This window comes from Hevea brasiliensis, chromosome 4, assembly GCF_030052815.1.
Source record: "Hevea brasiliensis isolate MT/VB/25A 57/8 chromosome 4, ASM3005281v1, whole genome shotgun sequence".
In the NCBI taxonomy this organism is placed as follows: Eukaryota; Viridiplantae; Streptophyta; class Magnoliopsida; order Malpighiales; family Euphorbiaceae; genus Hevea; species Hevea brasiliensis.
The window spans coordinates 15570879-15586824 of NC_079496.1; the positions used below are offsets into that span (position 1 = coordinate 15570879).

At 31.7% G+C, this 15946-nt stretch overlaps 1 protein-coding gene across 1 annotated transcript; it reads right to left on the bottom strand.

The window, feature by feature from the left end:
- Positions 1–9976: 9976 nt before the first annotated feature.
- Positions 9977–13503, bottom strand: LOC110641376 (G-type lectin S-receptor-like serine/threonine-protein kinase At4g27290). The gene is made up of 7 exons (XM_021793076.2): positions 12164–13503; positions 11821–11931; positions 11504–11661; positions 11219–11429; positions 10882–11119; positions 10655–10805; positions 9977–10579 (listed from the first exon to the last, which is right to left on the bottom strand). The coding sequence occupies exons 1-7, from the start codon at positions 13440–13442 to the stop codon at positions 10277–10279; spliced, it is 2451 nt and encodes an 816-aa protein (XP_021648768.2). The 5' UTR covers positions 13443–13503; the 3' UTR covers positions 9977–10276.
- Between the last annotated feature and the right edge of the window lie 2443 nt (positions 13504–15946).

Below are 15946 nucleotides of genomic sequence, written 5' to 3' on the forward strand. Positions count from 1 at the left end.
AAGTAACCATATCAGGAAAAATCATCAATAAATGTGATAAAATATTTATTGCCACAAATAGTAGGTGAATAAGGTTCGCTAATATCAGTGTGAATGATCTCTAAAATATCCAAACTCCTATTAGCACATTTCATTTTAATTTTGGTCAATTTACCCCTAATGCAATCCACACAAGTGTCTAAGTCTCCAAAATCTAGACAAGGAAGAATATTGTCTTTTATTAATCTTTTTATCCTTTCCTTAGATATATGACCTAAACACTTACGCCATAATGAGTAAGATTTCTCTTTGGTTAGAGGTCTCTTAGATACTACATTTGCCTCACAATGAAATCCATTTTCATAATCTAAAGCCAAACATAATCTATATAATTTATCAAATAAAACACAATGACCAACTAATTTAGAATAAAAAAACATATCAGTTTTTCCATCACCGAAATTATTAAAATATCCAATCTTATCCAAAGCAAAAATAAAAATTAAATTTCTCCTAAAAGTTGGAACATATAAAATATCTTCTAAAATGAGCTCAAAACCAGACTCCAAAATCAAACTAACTATGCCTAATAGCTCAACATCTACTTCCATGTGATTTCCAACTATAAGCTTGGCTTCATGCTCCCTTGGCTTCCGTTTGCTTATGAACCACTGTGAGGTAATAGCAACATGACAGTTGCACCACTATCAAGCCACTAAGAATTTGGTGGCACATCAACCAAATTAGATTCAAAGCAAATAAAAGCTAAGGACTTACCTTCTCCCTTGTTTTCGTTCTTTAGCCAAACTGTAACCTCATGACACTCTCTCCTCTTATGACCACTCCTTTTGCAAATGAAACACTTCAAACCACTCTTCTAGGTAACATCATTACCACCCACCTTTATAGCCTGACCATACCCATGCTTTTTGAATTTTTGATATTTCTTACGAGCAGGATGATTTGTTCTAATCATAGATTTATCCTTTATAGGGCGAGGTTTTGATTGGGAAAAAACAAGACAGTCTCACTCTTAAGTTTCTTCTCACTCTTAAGTTTCTTCTCACTCTCAAGTTTCTTTTCCTGAGCATCACATTTAGATATAAGGTCATTAACACTCCAAGTTTGATTCTGGGTGTTATAAGCAGTCTTGGTTTGACTAAAATCAAGAGACAAGGTATTAAGAGCAAGGTGGACCATAAAATCATCAGAAACCTCAAGTTTAAAACCCCTAAGTTCGGTTTGGATATAAACCATGTAAAGATATAGTCTCACACTCCCAACATGATTGTATTTCATATTGGTTAATTGGTTCATCAGGGTGTCCCAACCTCAGCCTTATTAGATACAAAGAACCTTTGATCTATAACTGCAAGATAATCTTTTGCATTAACATTCTTGGTAGTCCACTCTTGAGATAGTCGGGAATAGTTCTTCTTAGAGCAATGTGACTTAGACTATTAGATATCTCTCACTTAGCTTATTGTTCCTTTTGTTCAGCACTACTTTCAGCAATAAGCTTAGCAGGTTCATCCTCTTGCAGGGCTAAATGTATTTCTCCCATTGCCAAGACAAATCAATGTCTTCTTTCCATTGCCAAGACAAATCAATGTCTTCTTTACATTGCTTAAAATTTGTGGTAGTTAAAATTTCAACTATGGCATTATTGTTGTTCATACTAATGCAAACTAAATCAAGACAACACAAAAGTATGTATTAGTAGGCAGGTATTAATAAATTATTAAAAAATTTTGGGCATCACTACGCATTCCCCTTTGGGCAGAATATGTACATGCAATAAAATTTTTCATATATGGAGTTCACAAATAAGATTATTCTAACTTTAAAAAATCCATCCCCTTTAGGTAGACGGGCCCTCTAGGCTAGCATCTCTAAACGCAAATGCTCCATATTACACATAAATTTCAAATTAATATGTATAATAACCTTCTTTGGGCAAGCCATTATATATAACAATTTTAAAGAAAAAAAATTATCCTTTCACAAATAATCAAGAATAACCCCATAAATCTCAACAAGTGTCCCATTTTGGCAGTAACACTCATATTGACTTATAAAAAAAATATATTCTTAATTAAGAATTTTCACAAATTCCTACAATTAAAATACATACTATACACAAATGTATGTATTTTAAGAACACAAATGAGATACTAATCACAATGTATCTCTATTGTAAATACAGGCCAACACAAATATGTCTTGAATTGATTTTATTTGTTTAGATTAACAATTAATTAATTTTATAAATCACCCACATTAGCAGTGCTATTATTATTTTTTTTTTATTCTCTTTCATATCAAACAAATCAACCAAAAGCATTAAATTTCAATTATGCAGTTCATGTGGCTGTGAGAACTGGTAAACATATGCGCACATCCAATTCGAATTCTAGGTTCGAATTATCATATGCAATTTAATAATATAATTTAAAAAAAAAACTCGAAATCAATAACAATAAATACCCAGATTTGAAGTCAATCATTGTATGTAATTTAAAATTCATAAATTAACACCCAAATTTATATATACATCAAATACGAAAAGGGAAAAAATTGTGGGTTTTAAATTCATGTAAACAACCCTAGCTCTGATACCATATGTAAAATTAATAATTAGGATCTAGTATATGAATTTAAAACACCAATATATATATATATATATATATATATATATATATATATATATATATATATATATATAATTAAGCGAAAATAATTTTACGTGCCTGATTTCATATTTGAAGTAGAGTTAGCAATTGGACTCATTATATTTCTGCAATTACAATCCAGCTCAAAATAAAATTACATCTTGTATGATAAAAACTAGATCTTCCTCTCCTTCTCCTTATTCACGTTGGTAGCTTTTCAATGGGGCTAGCCAATATTATTGTTAAGGATGGAGAGGGGACCTAGCCTATTTTTATAGAAAATCCTATGGACCTTCCCATCGCAAGTCCTTATAGGATTAGGCTTACACTTGTAACTACCTTACAATATTGGCCTAACAGAGGTGCTCAAGTCCATTACACAAGTGATGACAAAAACAAAATAAAAAAAAGCACAAATTAGGCTCCATACACATATTCTTAAACTGTATTTATTCAGTCAGTTTTCACTAACCAAAATAATCCATAATTAATAGTAGCCCATATCATAAATTGTTACACCACCCTTCACAACCACCACCTCCACTCCCTCACCCACCACTTACCCCTCTCACACCTCTCCCTACTATCAATCCACACCTACCTCTTATCACTCCCAGCTATATACAAATGTGTGGTCTTGATTTTGAGCACATTGATTAAGATTTCTAGTAAAACTTTGATTTTTAACATATTTTAGTAAGTGCAAACATGGAGGAGCTTGGGTTCTCGCAGTTTCCATTAACAAATAAGTTTGAGTATTGTGATGAATTTGGGCAAAAAGTTTGGGTATTACCTCAATCATCTAGGTATTGCAATGAATCTAGATTTGATTGAAATTTTGGACATTCAATCTGAGTTTAATTCAAACACATAATTATTGATATTGCATATGGGTATCGTGATGAATAATAAGTAATAATGATTTATATTGCATTGGATTTTTTTTTTCTTTTCAATGTTAAATTTCATTTGTGTGCATCAGAGTTTGATTAAACATGTGTGATTTTGTTTTGTTGTTGATTTTGGTTCATAATGGAAAGAAAGACAGAGTATGGAGAGATCATGGAACGAACAAAGAAAGGGGAGAGGATAAAGAGATCATAGAGAGAAAAAATATTTTTATTGTTTAGATGTCATAAGCTTTATTTTTTCTAAATGGTTTTTATTCCATCTAGGCATATCCATCTCAGAAACTGGCTAGAGCACTGATCAAAATATGGCTTGAGAGACTTTGTGTTATATTAAATTGAATTTTGAGTACTTTTGTGATACAAATTAAAGTTTGAGGACGGTGCTGAAGGTAGGTGAAAATTAGCCAATAGGAAATATATTATTTTTATTAGGCACTTTACTAACTCTTTCTTTACTTTGAAATGTTCAAAGAACACCTACTTAATTTTTTTCATAATTTTAAGTTTTATCTCCCAATCAATTATTTTTATTCTTGTTATATGCTCGTTTTCTTTCTACATGCTGTATTGTAATTCATTCATTGCAGTGGAAGTCTTGAAATAAATTCAAAACTTATATTATGATTCTACCAAACAATTTTTAATATAAAGTATTCACAATAGTCTCCTGTAAAAAGAATTCCAATCATATAATAATCATTTAAAATAATAGTTTTTATAAAAATTTCATTTAAGTTGCAAATAAATAAACTTTATTTGGTAACTTTTATATTTATTAATTAAATTAATTTTATTGGGTAAACTTACACTTTATTTCTAAGAAGTTCATTATGTCCAAATTACAATTAAAGGGAAAAAAAATCAAATTATACGTTAAAGAATAATTAAATTTAAAAAATAATTATTAAAATTTTTATAAATGAGGTCAAATTACAACTGTCACGAAATGAATTGAAAAGAAGAGAAAAAGTGTAAAAAAAAAAAAATTATCATAACAAACATTAATCTATTAGCAAAGGCAAAAGCTTAAGCTAGGAGTTGGGATGTCATGCCATTGCTTTGCATTGTGATCTCAACAATTTTGGCTCCTAGAGCCACAAAATTGTACAAAGGCCACTGTAGAGGACCTCTGCAGATGTCAAGTTCAACTTCATGATAAAACTTATGAAAAGTCCAACCATGCACACGACTTACAATTTTTTTTATCTGAAAATGTAAAAGAAAATTCTCGGTAAAAGGTGAAAGCAGGAGAATAGGATTAATGCTTTTATGCATACTAATTTATAAAGGGTGTGTTGAAGAGGTAGATTTATTAATCAAAACAGAACCAATGGATGGGGTACATTCTTTGTTAGTATCAAAAAGTTGTATTTATATTAATAATACAATTTTTATTTTTGACTAATTAAAAATTTTTAAATTTATTGAAAAGCTCAAAAATCTAAAAAAAAAAGAAAAAAGAAAAATACAAAAGCTATTTAAATAGAGACTATTGCACATATGTAAGAGCTTCTATTTGTTTCAGCCATAATTTATTTATTTATATTTACATTTATTTATTTATTTATAACTATAAATATATAGATAAATATATAGATATTAATTAAATCCAATTAATTGATAATATTAAAAATTAAAAAATTTAAAAATAGTTATGTACAATGAATATAATAATTAAGATATATAATAATTAAGATAGTTATATTTCCAATGTCATAACTAATTATATATAAATCTTGATTTGTAAATTCAAATCAATTGGTCTAATAAGATGAAGAAAAATAGAAAAAATAAGGAAAAAAATTTAAAAATCTGTAAAAATTAGAAAAATAGAATACTAAATAAAGAGAGGGTCACTTTCTTTTTGTTTTAATTTTAATATAGATATAGATATATAGATAGATAGATATAGATTATCAAGAGTCACACTCTACTCTATTAAATAACTTTAACAAATGTGATGTTAAAATTTTTGAAAAGCCACAAAATGTAAGAAAAAAAAGAGTATCACTTGACAGTTTTTTAGTAATCTTTTTTCATAGCCCAACTTTATAATATTTAGATAGAAGATCTAGATATAGATATTAGAGGTTTCAGGTTTCAATTTGATTCATGGTCTAACTAGGAACCAGAACCAAAGTGAAATTTTGGTATGTCTCATGTTCGGTTTTTCGTTGTTTCGGCTCCGATTCAGTACGGTTCTTGATTCTTCAGTTCCAGTTCGATTTTCGATTCGTGAAACAATTTTATGTAATTATTTCCTTAAAAAAAGTCATATTTAAATTAGCATTTAAATTTTGAATTGGGTTATTAATTCATAATGTATCGTATAATATATTTTTTAGCTATTTCTAAATTATATAATCGTTAATATAATTTAGAATTAAGTGTATTATATAATATAGTATTATAAGTATATCATATAATATGCATTTTAACTATTTATTAATTATGTAATATTTAACTATAAGATATAAATATAATTAGTATATATAGTATAGTAATGCATTTATAATTAAGAATTATAAGGTAATTTAATGTAATTATAACTAAAATTATTAAGAAAATATAAAGAAATAAAATATAATATTAGATTGTATTTTGTTCATAATTAAATATACATATATAAACATATATAATTATACTAAAAGTATATATATACATCTAAAAAAACATTAAAAAAAAACATATATAAATTCGATTTTCGGTTTCGGTTCAGTATAGTTCCGGTTCAGTTCTTAATGAAAAATTAAAACTGAATAAAAGTATTAAAATAATTTTAGTTGTGACGACCCTCACCCGTCTATAGTACAGCAGAGCGAGGAGTGCCACATTCGGTGCCGAAGCACCCTATCTTGTTTTATCGTATTTATTGTAAACTTTTGATGTCATTTAAAACATGTATTCTATGTGTAAAAAAATTTTTTTTTTATATCTTATTTCTGTGGAGATCCAGACAGAGCCTTTCTTGTTTTATTAGCATCTGACGAATTCCACTAATCACCTGTTAACATTTTCATATTCATTTCACACATTTCCATATCATATTCTTTTGTATCATATCATTTACAATTATTTATGAGATCTCAAAATGAAGTATCACCTATTGCATTCATATAGAAATTCGTAGATAATAAATTACAAGTTTTTATTTCAATCTCAAGTTTAATTACAAGTCGAAAATGAAATACATCATAACTAGTAATTATATTATGATTAAACATAATGAACCAAAAAACTAGTCTATACATGGGCCCTACCAAGATACAAAAGACTAGTGAGGTGATTCTGGTCGATGGCAGATCTAGTCGAAACTCTGTCTGAATACTACTGTGGCGGCTGCTGCTGTGGAGGCTGCTGATCTCCAGTACCTTCACGATGGAAAACCAACACGCTAAGCATAACGCTTAGTGGTGCATAATTTATAATAACAATAATTAAACAATTGAATTGATATCTGTAAATCATAATTTCTGGGTCTTTTACATTTTTATTGCTCCTTGGAAATAATTAATATTATCAGGATCTTTTATGATTACTTATTGTATTTTAAGTCTTAATTAATTTTTATCAGTGCTCAAGAAACCTATAACAAATTATAAAAGTTGGATGCACGTGTATATACTGGTTAGACAGCCATATGTCTGTTCAGTATACATCTATTAGGCACGAGGCCAGCTGTCGGGCATAAGACCCGCTGTCAGGCTTGTAAAGCCAGAAATAAAGTAGGCACAATGACCAGTAAGTAGGCATATAGCCTGTAGAACAATCATACCAGACATATATTGTCAGTTCATGATTTTCTCGGTAGGCAGTACTGCTATCTGTAGTCCCTAATTGGTATACCAATTTATCTAAACTAAATAAATAAGTCTAGGTATACTAAGAGCAATTAAACATTTTTACTTATTTTAGCACTATTCACTATTACTATTTTCTGGTACTGTTCAGTAGTACCATTAATTTCATATTAATAGGACATTAGTCTCAATTTACATATTCATATCATTTTTAATATTTAATTAGCCTTATGAGTATTTTAATCACCATTTATAGCATTCTTCCCATGAACCTTTCTTTAGGTTCATTTTGATGTGTTATTTTTATCTAGGAATTTGACTAGGTTAGAATGTCTATTTGGTCACACTTCCTTCATAACAATTGCTCCTCTATGTTTAAACTTGAATTTCAGTTTTTGAATCACTGAATTTGGGGTTATAGAACTCAAGTTATGGTCAAAATACCATAACTGGTCCCTTTGTCTCTAAGCTGTCTAGAATTTACAATTCCTAGTCAATAAATTTTGACTAGCTATTTGATTATTTTATGGTCATTTTTAGACTTAGGTTCCTTCACAAGATATGTTCCTCTATGTCTTAGGGACTCCCAGGTACAATTTCATAATTTTTCAAGCTTGGTATATTGAGTTATAGTCAATGTATTAACCTAGACTCTTAATCCTATAAAGGCCATAGTCAATCTTCAGGGCAGTATGTTTGTCCCTCCTTTTAGGGTCTTTACACTTAGAATTTGACAAAGGTATCTAAATCAATGTTGTAGCCCTAATTATCATATTTCCATATCATATTGGCACATCTCAAATAGAATTTCCTAGTGGGAGTTATGGCCAAATGAACACACGGGTATCAAATGGCATTTTGGGTTTAACTTAACATTTTCCAGATTTCAATTCCTAAATTTGGCTAATATTTTCCCTAGGATGCAATGGTTTCTAGAACTTGGTCAAAACATAAAAATTATTGTGCTATATCTTATAAAACTTTTGGCACTAGTTTCACTCAATTTGCAGCTTTGGAGACCAAGTTATGGCATTTTTGCCAAAACTGGTCAAGCATACCAAAGGAACAGTATTTTGGATAATTTCTGGGTTAACAGTTTTAGTGACCCAACTTGGGCTAATAATTTAACTTGGTTAAAGGAAAAACTGGGTCAAGTGGTCTTCATGAAAAGTGTAGCCTTATGTCTAAGCTTTCCATTGATATAAATTTTAGGTCATTTGGACCAATATAAAGAGAGTTATGACCAAATGAACACGTACTGTTCATTTGGTCATTTTCTAAGTTTCAGTGTTTGATCATCCGGGTTTGGACAGAGAATTGGTCATGATTTTGGCAAAATTTGAGCATGGTGTCTCCATAAAAAATGGGCTATTTTGAGTCTATTTTCACCTCCAATTGGTCTCATACCAATTGGAGTCACACATTTTCAGTTATAGTTCAAAAAGTGGACTGGACTCATTGAGTCCCAATCTGCAGAAAATTAAACACTCCCAATCTCAATTTCCTCCAACTCCCTTACTTCACTTTGACATTCATAGTACTTCTATGTATCATCAACACATCTCAACAATTCCAATTGCAAGGTATAATACAAAAGTGCCAAAGTTAGGTCAAACCCTAACTCACAAATTTCAATCTCATGAAATTTAAATGCAAATCAATTCCAATATATAATACCTTGTTAGTTCACTTCCCTAACCTAATTTAAACCAACAAAAACCATCAATTTCATGTCTCCCCTAGGGCTGCCGAAAAATCAAAGATTCTTCCCTCAAGGTTTACTTTTTAATTTCATGAAATTTATCCTTAGCTAAATATGCCTTTCATGTTTAATGAAGAAGGAAAGATGGATTAGAGCACTAACCTTACTTGAGCTTCCCAAACCTCAACTTTCTGGCTTCTTATGGGTATCTATGGCTTCCTTATGGAGTAGGGAGTATATTTTGTGAAGGATGCTAAAGGTTTTGATGGGTAAAAGGAGGAAGATTCAAGCTTGAAGCTTGGAAAAAAAATGGAGGAAGAGGGAACAATGGTGGGCGACACACAAGGGAGAGAGAAGAGAAAAAGAAGTGAGTTTGTGGCTTTTGTCATCTTATGTGTATTTATATATTTTCTATAATTATTATACTTTGTTGTTTTTAAATTTCATAAGTCTATTTCCTTTCTTTTCTTTTCTTTCCTTTTTTTTCTTTTTTTTTCTTCTTCTTTCTCTTCTCATTTTCCAAATTCAAATTCATAATTTAATTTATGTTAATTATTTTGTTTCCTAATTTTAAGTTCACATTTAGGTTAAAATTCACCTCTAAAGGTGAAATGACCAAAATGCCCTTTATGGTGCTCATCGAGATGTTTTTATTATTTTATACCAATTAATAAATTCTCTAAATTTTATTTTATTTCTCAAAATTTTTCTTATATTTTTTTAATATTTATTTCATTAATTTATGCCTCCTTACTATAGTTTAAGTGTAGTTCCAGACATCCTGACTGTCCGAACAGACATTAGTCGTTGGAACAGTAAAATGTATGGACTACCAACGGTGGGAGCGTTACATTAGTTTGGTATGATTCCTATCTGTTTGATATAATTCTTCAGTTCGAGACCCAAAAACCGTACACATCCTAAAAGATATAATATTCAAGTTTTTCATTATTACTGTTACATTTTGCCCTCCTCACTAGCATAACACAATAAAATACAATTATTGACACAAAGCACACTAGCATTTATATTGCACATCTGGAGATCAAACTACTTTTGTACTCACAAGTTGCAACAGACCAGTCAATGAGGAAAATTATATGAGACTTTGCCATTCCCGCAGCTCAACTTATTCTCTATTTCATATATTACATGCTGGATAATGATTAGAAATATATCTGCACTAGGGTTTGAGACCTGAGTGGTAATCTTCTACCGGGGCTCTAGAAATGAGGTACTCATTTCATTTACTGATGTTGATCCATGCCCACTTGATGAAGATTCTGCTTCAGGCATATTTCTTTCTGTGAAAAAGCCAGGTTGCTTCGGTTGAGGCAATGAGCTCTCGCTACCCAACATTACGACCACAGATGACATGTTTGGCCTGTCTTCCGGCCTTTGTTGAACACACAATAAGCCCACGTTAATGCATCTTAACACTTCGAATGTGGCAAAAGAATCTAACATATGATCCACTAGTTCCAATGGCCTCTCTTCAATCCACAGCTTCCACGCCTGAAAATCAAGAACCAAAGATGGTAACTTCTATGAAACCGGAAGCTAAATTATTATGTCTTTAAATGTTCTTACATGTCCAAGAAGATTGTGGTTGTGATCTGGGTGAGAAAATCCTCTATTTTTCTTCCCACTTACTATCTCCAACACTAATGCACCAAAGCTAAAGACATCTGATTTCATTGAGAAAAGCCCATCCACTGCATACTCTGGAGCCATATAACCACTGCAAAATACCATGCAATAATTGGATTTCAGTTGACGCCAAATGTAAAATATATGTCAAGTGTAGGGGTCCTTACTATGTTCCTGCTACTCTATTTGTATTTGCCTCCGTTTGGTCCCCTCCAAAAATTCTAGCCATACCAAAGTCTGAAATTTTGGGATTCATGTCCTTATCTAATAACACATTGCTTGCCTTGAGATCTCTATGGATAATTCTTAGTCTTGAGTCCTGATGAAGATAGAGAAGCCCTTTAGCAATTCCTCCAATAATGTGGACACGCTTAGGCCAGTCAAGATAATTGCTTCTCATTTGATCTGATCAATTTGTTCATTCATGTGAGTAAATTAGCATAGAACAATCAACAATATCACAATCGGAAACAACATTTGTACTTAAGATAGAGAGGTTCAAACCAAAAATAAAAAAATCTAAGCTCTTGTTGGGCATAAACTCATAGATCAACATTTTTTCATCTTTCTGAAAGCAACATCCAAGAAGTCTAACAAGATTTCTGTGCTGAAGTTTGGAGATCAAGATAACTTCAGTTTTGAACTCTGTTTGCCCTTGTCCAGAACTTTTTGAAAGCCTTTTCACTGCTATTTCTTGCCCACCAGGCAATGTTCCCTGGAAACCATTATTGTAGAAGTTAAGATCCTGTAGAGATGATAGGTTAACTTAGATCTATAATCTTATGTTACCTTGTATACAGGTCCAAAACCACCTTGCCCCAACTTGTTGTCTCTTGAAAAATTATTTGTGGCTTTTGTTATGGTGGTTATGTCAAATGTTAGCAATTCCATGTCTTCCGTTCCCTCATTGTTTTCGTTATCATTCATGTGAATGCCATTTGCCATTCCTGAAGGAGTAGGAACATTATATTTATAAGTATTGATAATTGAATATATTCTTTATTTCAAAGCCAATTAAGCAGCAAATAGATAATTTTTCATTTATTTCTGTGGAATATTCTATCAAGAATGTAATTAAATTGAAAGAATTGTTCAGAGTTGGATACCTTGCATGCTCTTTTTCCTCCTTTGTATGCAAACTATAATTCCCACCACAAGCATTCCCACAAGTATCGCAGACGTGACGATGATACCTATCTGCTTCTTCTTAGCTTGATCTGAAAGATAACAAATATGTCAGCAATCAACAGACTCCTGCAAAGCTTCTACTGCCCCTACCATTTTTCAATATCTTTCCTCTCACCCTAGTCTCATCTCCTTTTTTTTTTTTTTCTCTCCTCAAAATAGATAGATTATATGGTAAGAGGAAATAATGAATATAGAGAAATAGTTGCCTGCTCAAGAAAGCACCAACCAATACTGTTTTGATGAAAAATCTAAAGATAATACCTGGTTTTGAAGAGGACATCCTTATGTAAATGTTTTGCCCTCCTTCATTATACTCTCTCATGTCAGCCAGTTCTCCAAACCATAGCAAGCAGCCACTGCCCTTGATGTTTGAATTTGCATACGCTGTGCAATTGCAGTTTCTTGTGCACATTTCCTTGCATTCTGCAAGGCTCATGGTCATATTGTACGAAGAACCAGATGTGTCCGGCAACTTCAACCCTGTATAACTCCGAAAGATATCTCCAGCTTTGCAATCTAATGGGGTCTTTCTAACACATCCAGCACTCCAATTTTTAGGAGATTTCGATACAAAGCCTTCCAGGCAAACACAATTTGGCAGGTCACCTATGATATCGCATTTCATATGTGCACCACAAAGTGAATACTTGTCGCACTGATCTAGTGGTGCTGAATATAAATTTCTCCAACCATTTGATTGGTTTTCTCGTGCAAAACGCTCCACGAAACCTGATCGATTCACAAATAACCTCGACATCAAGTTTCCCTTGACCTCATACTCATAATACACCCCGTTGTTGTTCAATTCAAACTCATACTCGAACAATTCTATTTGTGCAGGCAATTGAGGAGTTCCCGTGAAACGAAGGCCATTCCACGACCCAAGTCTATAATGCATAGCAGTTCCATTCCTAAGAACAAGCTGCGGGAACCCACGAGGATCTATCCACAGCGAAAATTGACCTGGAGCAGGATCGTTTGCGCTCTTCCAGGATGTTAGAAATCTGTCCTGACGAGTTGAGAAATTTCGTCCAATTCTCATTCCTGGGAGTAATGTGTCACAAGGAGAATCGAAACTCTGCCACAGATAGTTAACCGACTGGGTATCATTTACTACAAGATTTCCCGTGTCCAAGAGCTGCATAAGCAGACTCTGTGCAGGTGTTGTTTTATTGGATGACCAAACTGTACTATTTTTTCCATTGAGCAGGACCAGAAGTCCTTTCTTAGAGAAACTCAGAACTCCTGAAGAATCAAGAAGTGGGGTTTCTCTATTGGCAACCCAAACAACTGAAAAGGCCTTGGCTTCCTTGTACCATATTGCCAAATAACGTTTATTTGAATTTCCTAGTCTGTGAAATCCCAGTTCGAATATTCCACCTTTTGAGACCAGAGTCTCGCCATCTTTGATGGATTGACCTGGAGAGAGAGTGTCTAGTGAAGTGGAAGTTTGTGATAACAAGAGCCAAGAAAAGCAAAACCAAAGCATGCTAATGCAAGTAGTTGATTTTCTCAGATTTGTGCCGTTGGCATTGGCCATTGTTACGGAAAGGTTTGCTTTATAACAATCTGGTGCATAGGGAGTAGTTGTTATAGATGGTAGAGGTTTGGACGGTTATGGGGTCATCAACCGAATAAAAGAAAATTGTATTGAATCAATTTGAGCCGAGTCAAATTGATTTTATTATTTTAGTTAGGTTTTGATTTTTCATTGAAAATATAATATAATCGAAACTATACTAGATGTGTGCCAAGTCGAAAAACCGATTATATGTATATTTTTTATTATTTTTTAAATATATTAAAAACTTTCAATATAAATTTAAATCGAATTAAATTAAAATTTAAATATAAAAATTAAATTAAAATTAAATTATTAAAAATCAAATTAAAACTGTACTTAAAAAATCGATTCGATCCGATTTTTAAATAAAATTGAATGAAAAAGAAATTCTCTCACCGTAAGATAGAATTGGTCAAAAGAGTTGAGTGGCGGTTGGGAGTTGAGGATTTATTATTAGTGATTCAATGACACCCAAAACAAAGCAGGTAGACCTTTCGAATACTGTATACATCGACTCATTCACGGTATGCATGGACTCCACTGTTTCAGGTACATCCATTAGGAACTCACGTTCAAACATTGACGGATATTTTCTCAAGCATTTAATGTTGAGTACTGTATGATTATAACTAAATGCCTGAATAGATTTGAATTTAAGAAACTCAATTAATAATAGATTAAAATTTTTTTATTTATTCTTTTAATATTAACTTGATTTATTGAAAAATTATTAAAAAATATATAATTAATTAAAATTGAATTCAATTCAATTCACAAAATCACAAAATGTTCATTCCCAATAATTTTTTTTATATGAATTTTAATTAAAATTTCAATTAAAAAAAATCGCAATTTTAAAGGTGATAGTTAAGTTGGCCCGGTGGCAATGAATTCCAAGAACAAAGCAAAGCTAATTGTAGTTACGTCGGTCCCTAAGCAGACCGCCTCAAACAAGCTGTCTCTGCTCAAGAAATTAATTTCCATTGTTTCCAACGCCCAAAATTAGGTATTTGAAGTTTATCATTTTAAAGTTCCAGTACGACGATAGGCCCTCAGTGGACTGGTTATTGGCTGTTTAAGACAATAAATAAAATGAGAATGACCTTTTTTAGTTATTTTAAATTATAAATTACTTTTTTGAATGATAATTAATTTATTAGTTAATTTCTTAATATATTTTTGTCTAATATGTATTAAAATTAAATTTTTATTTTAAAATTTAATTCAGTTCAATTTTAAGTTTAAAACATTTTTTAATTTTAATTTTTCTATTTTATTATTTTTTTAAAAAATAATTTTATTAATTGAATAGATTGAATTTTTAGTATTATCGTATATTTTAAAAATTATATAACATATAATAAAAGTAATAAAATTTTACCCTTAACATAAGTTTAATAGTTAATTATTTCAGGCGAAACACTCACATTTATTCAAAGGCCAATTGGACAAAAAATGCCACACCTTTTCATCAATTCACGTTTATATCCATATCTTTTAATTTTGGTTAAATATCTGCACCTTTAACATTTGCCATAATTATGTCCAATGATTCAAATTAATTTTGACCAAAAGTGAAATCCACAACATAAGCTAACATGTGGCATTTCTCTCGATTTTTTATAAATAAAAATGTCATAGAAGCTAAATCAAACCATTGATTCATTTGACTCTAACTCAACCTAATCAAATTGATTACTTTGAATCCCTAAACCCAAACTATGACAAAAATGAGCCAAGAGAGAAGTTTTCCCTTAAAAGCTTTTCATAATAAATGAGAAAGTGGTCTCAAGGGAAAGAAAAGTGCAGAGAGTGATCATTCTTGAGTGAGACTGTAACACCCCAAAAATTTTAAATTTATTATTTTATGAGTAATATTGATATTTTAATTTTATTTAAATTTTAAGAAATTATTTGAGATTTTTCGGATTTTAAAAATCGGGTTCGATTTTCCGAAAATATAAACTTTGATGATTTTTAAAAATAAATTTAAAGACCACGTGACAAAACTAAAAATATATTTGGAGTCTATGAATTTTTTTGAGTTTTCTAAAAATTTTTCAGAATTTTTGGACCTCGTTTTCGGTCCCAAGGCAGAGTAAAAATTCAAAATTTTGTATTCCGAATCGAACCGACCGAATCGAACCGGACCGGATCGGACCGATCGAATCGGACCGGCCCCTTCTTCTTCTTCTCTTTTTCTCCCGCGCGCGTTTCCTCCTTCCTCTCTTTCTCTCCCGTTTTCTCTCTCCTCCCTCCTCCCCTTGCCGCGCCGCCACCCTACCACCCCACCACGGCCAAGACGTCCCCACCGCCCCACTCACCGACCACTGAACGGAAAAAGGCGCCCGAAGTGATGCAACACGCAAGCACACCGCTTCGTCTTCCCGGCTAAAATCCGATCGATCCGGCCACCAATCGGACCGGGTCTTATGTCTAAATCCATCTACTCGTCGAGAGCTTTCCATAGACACCAAGAA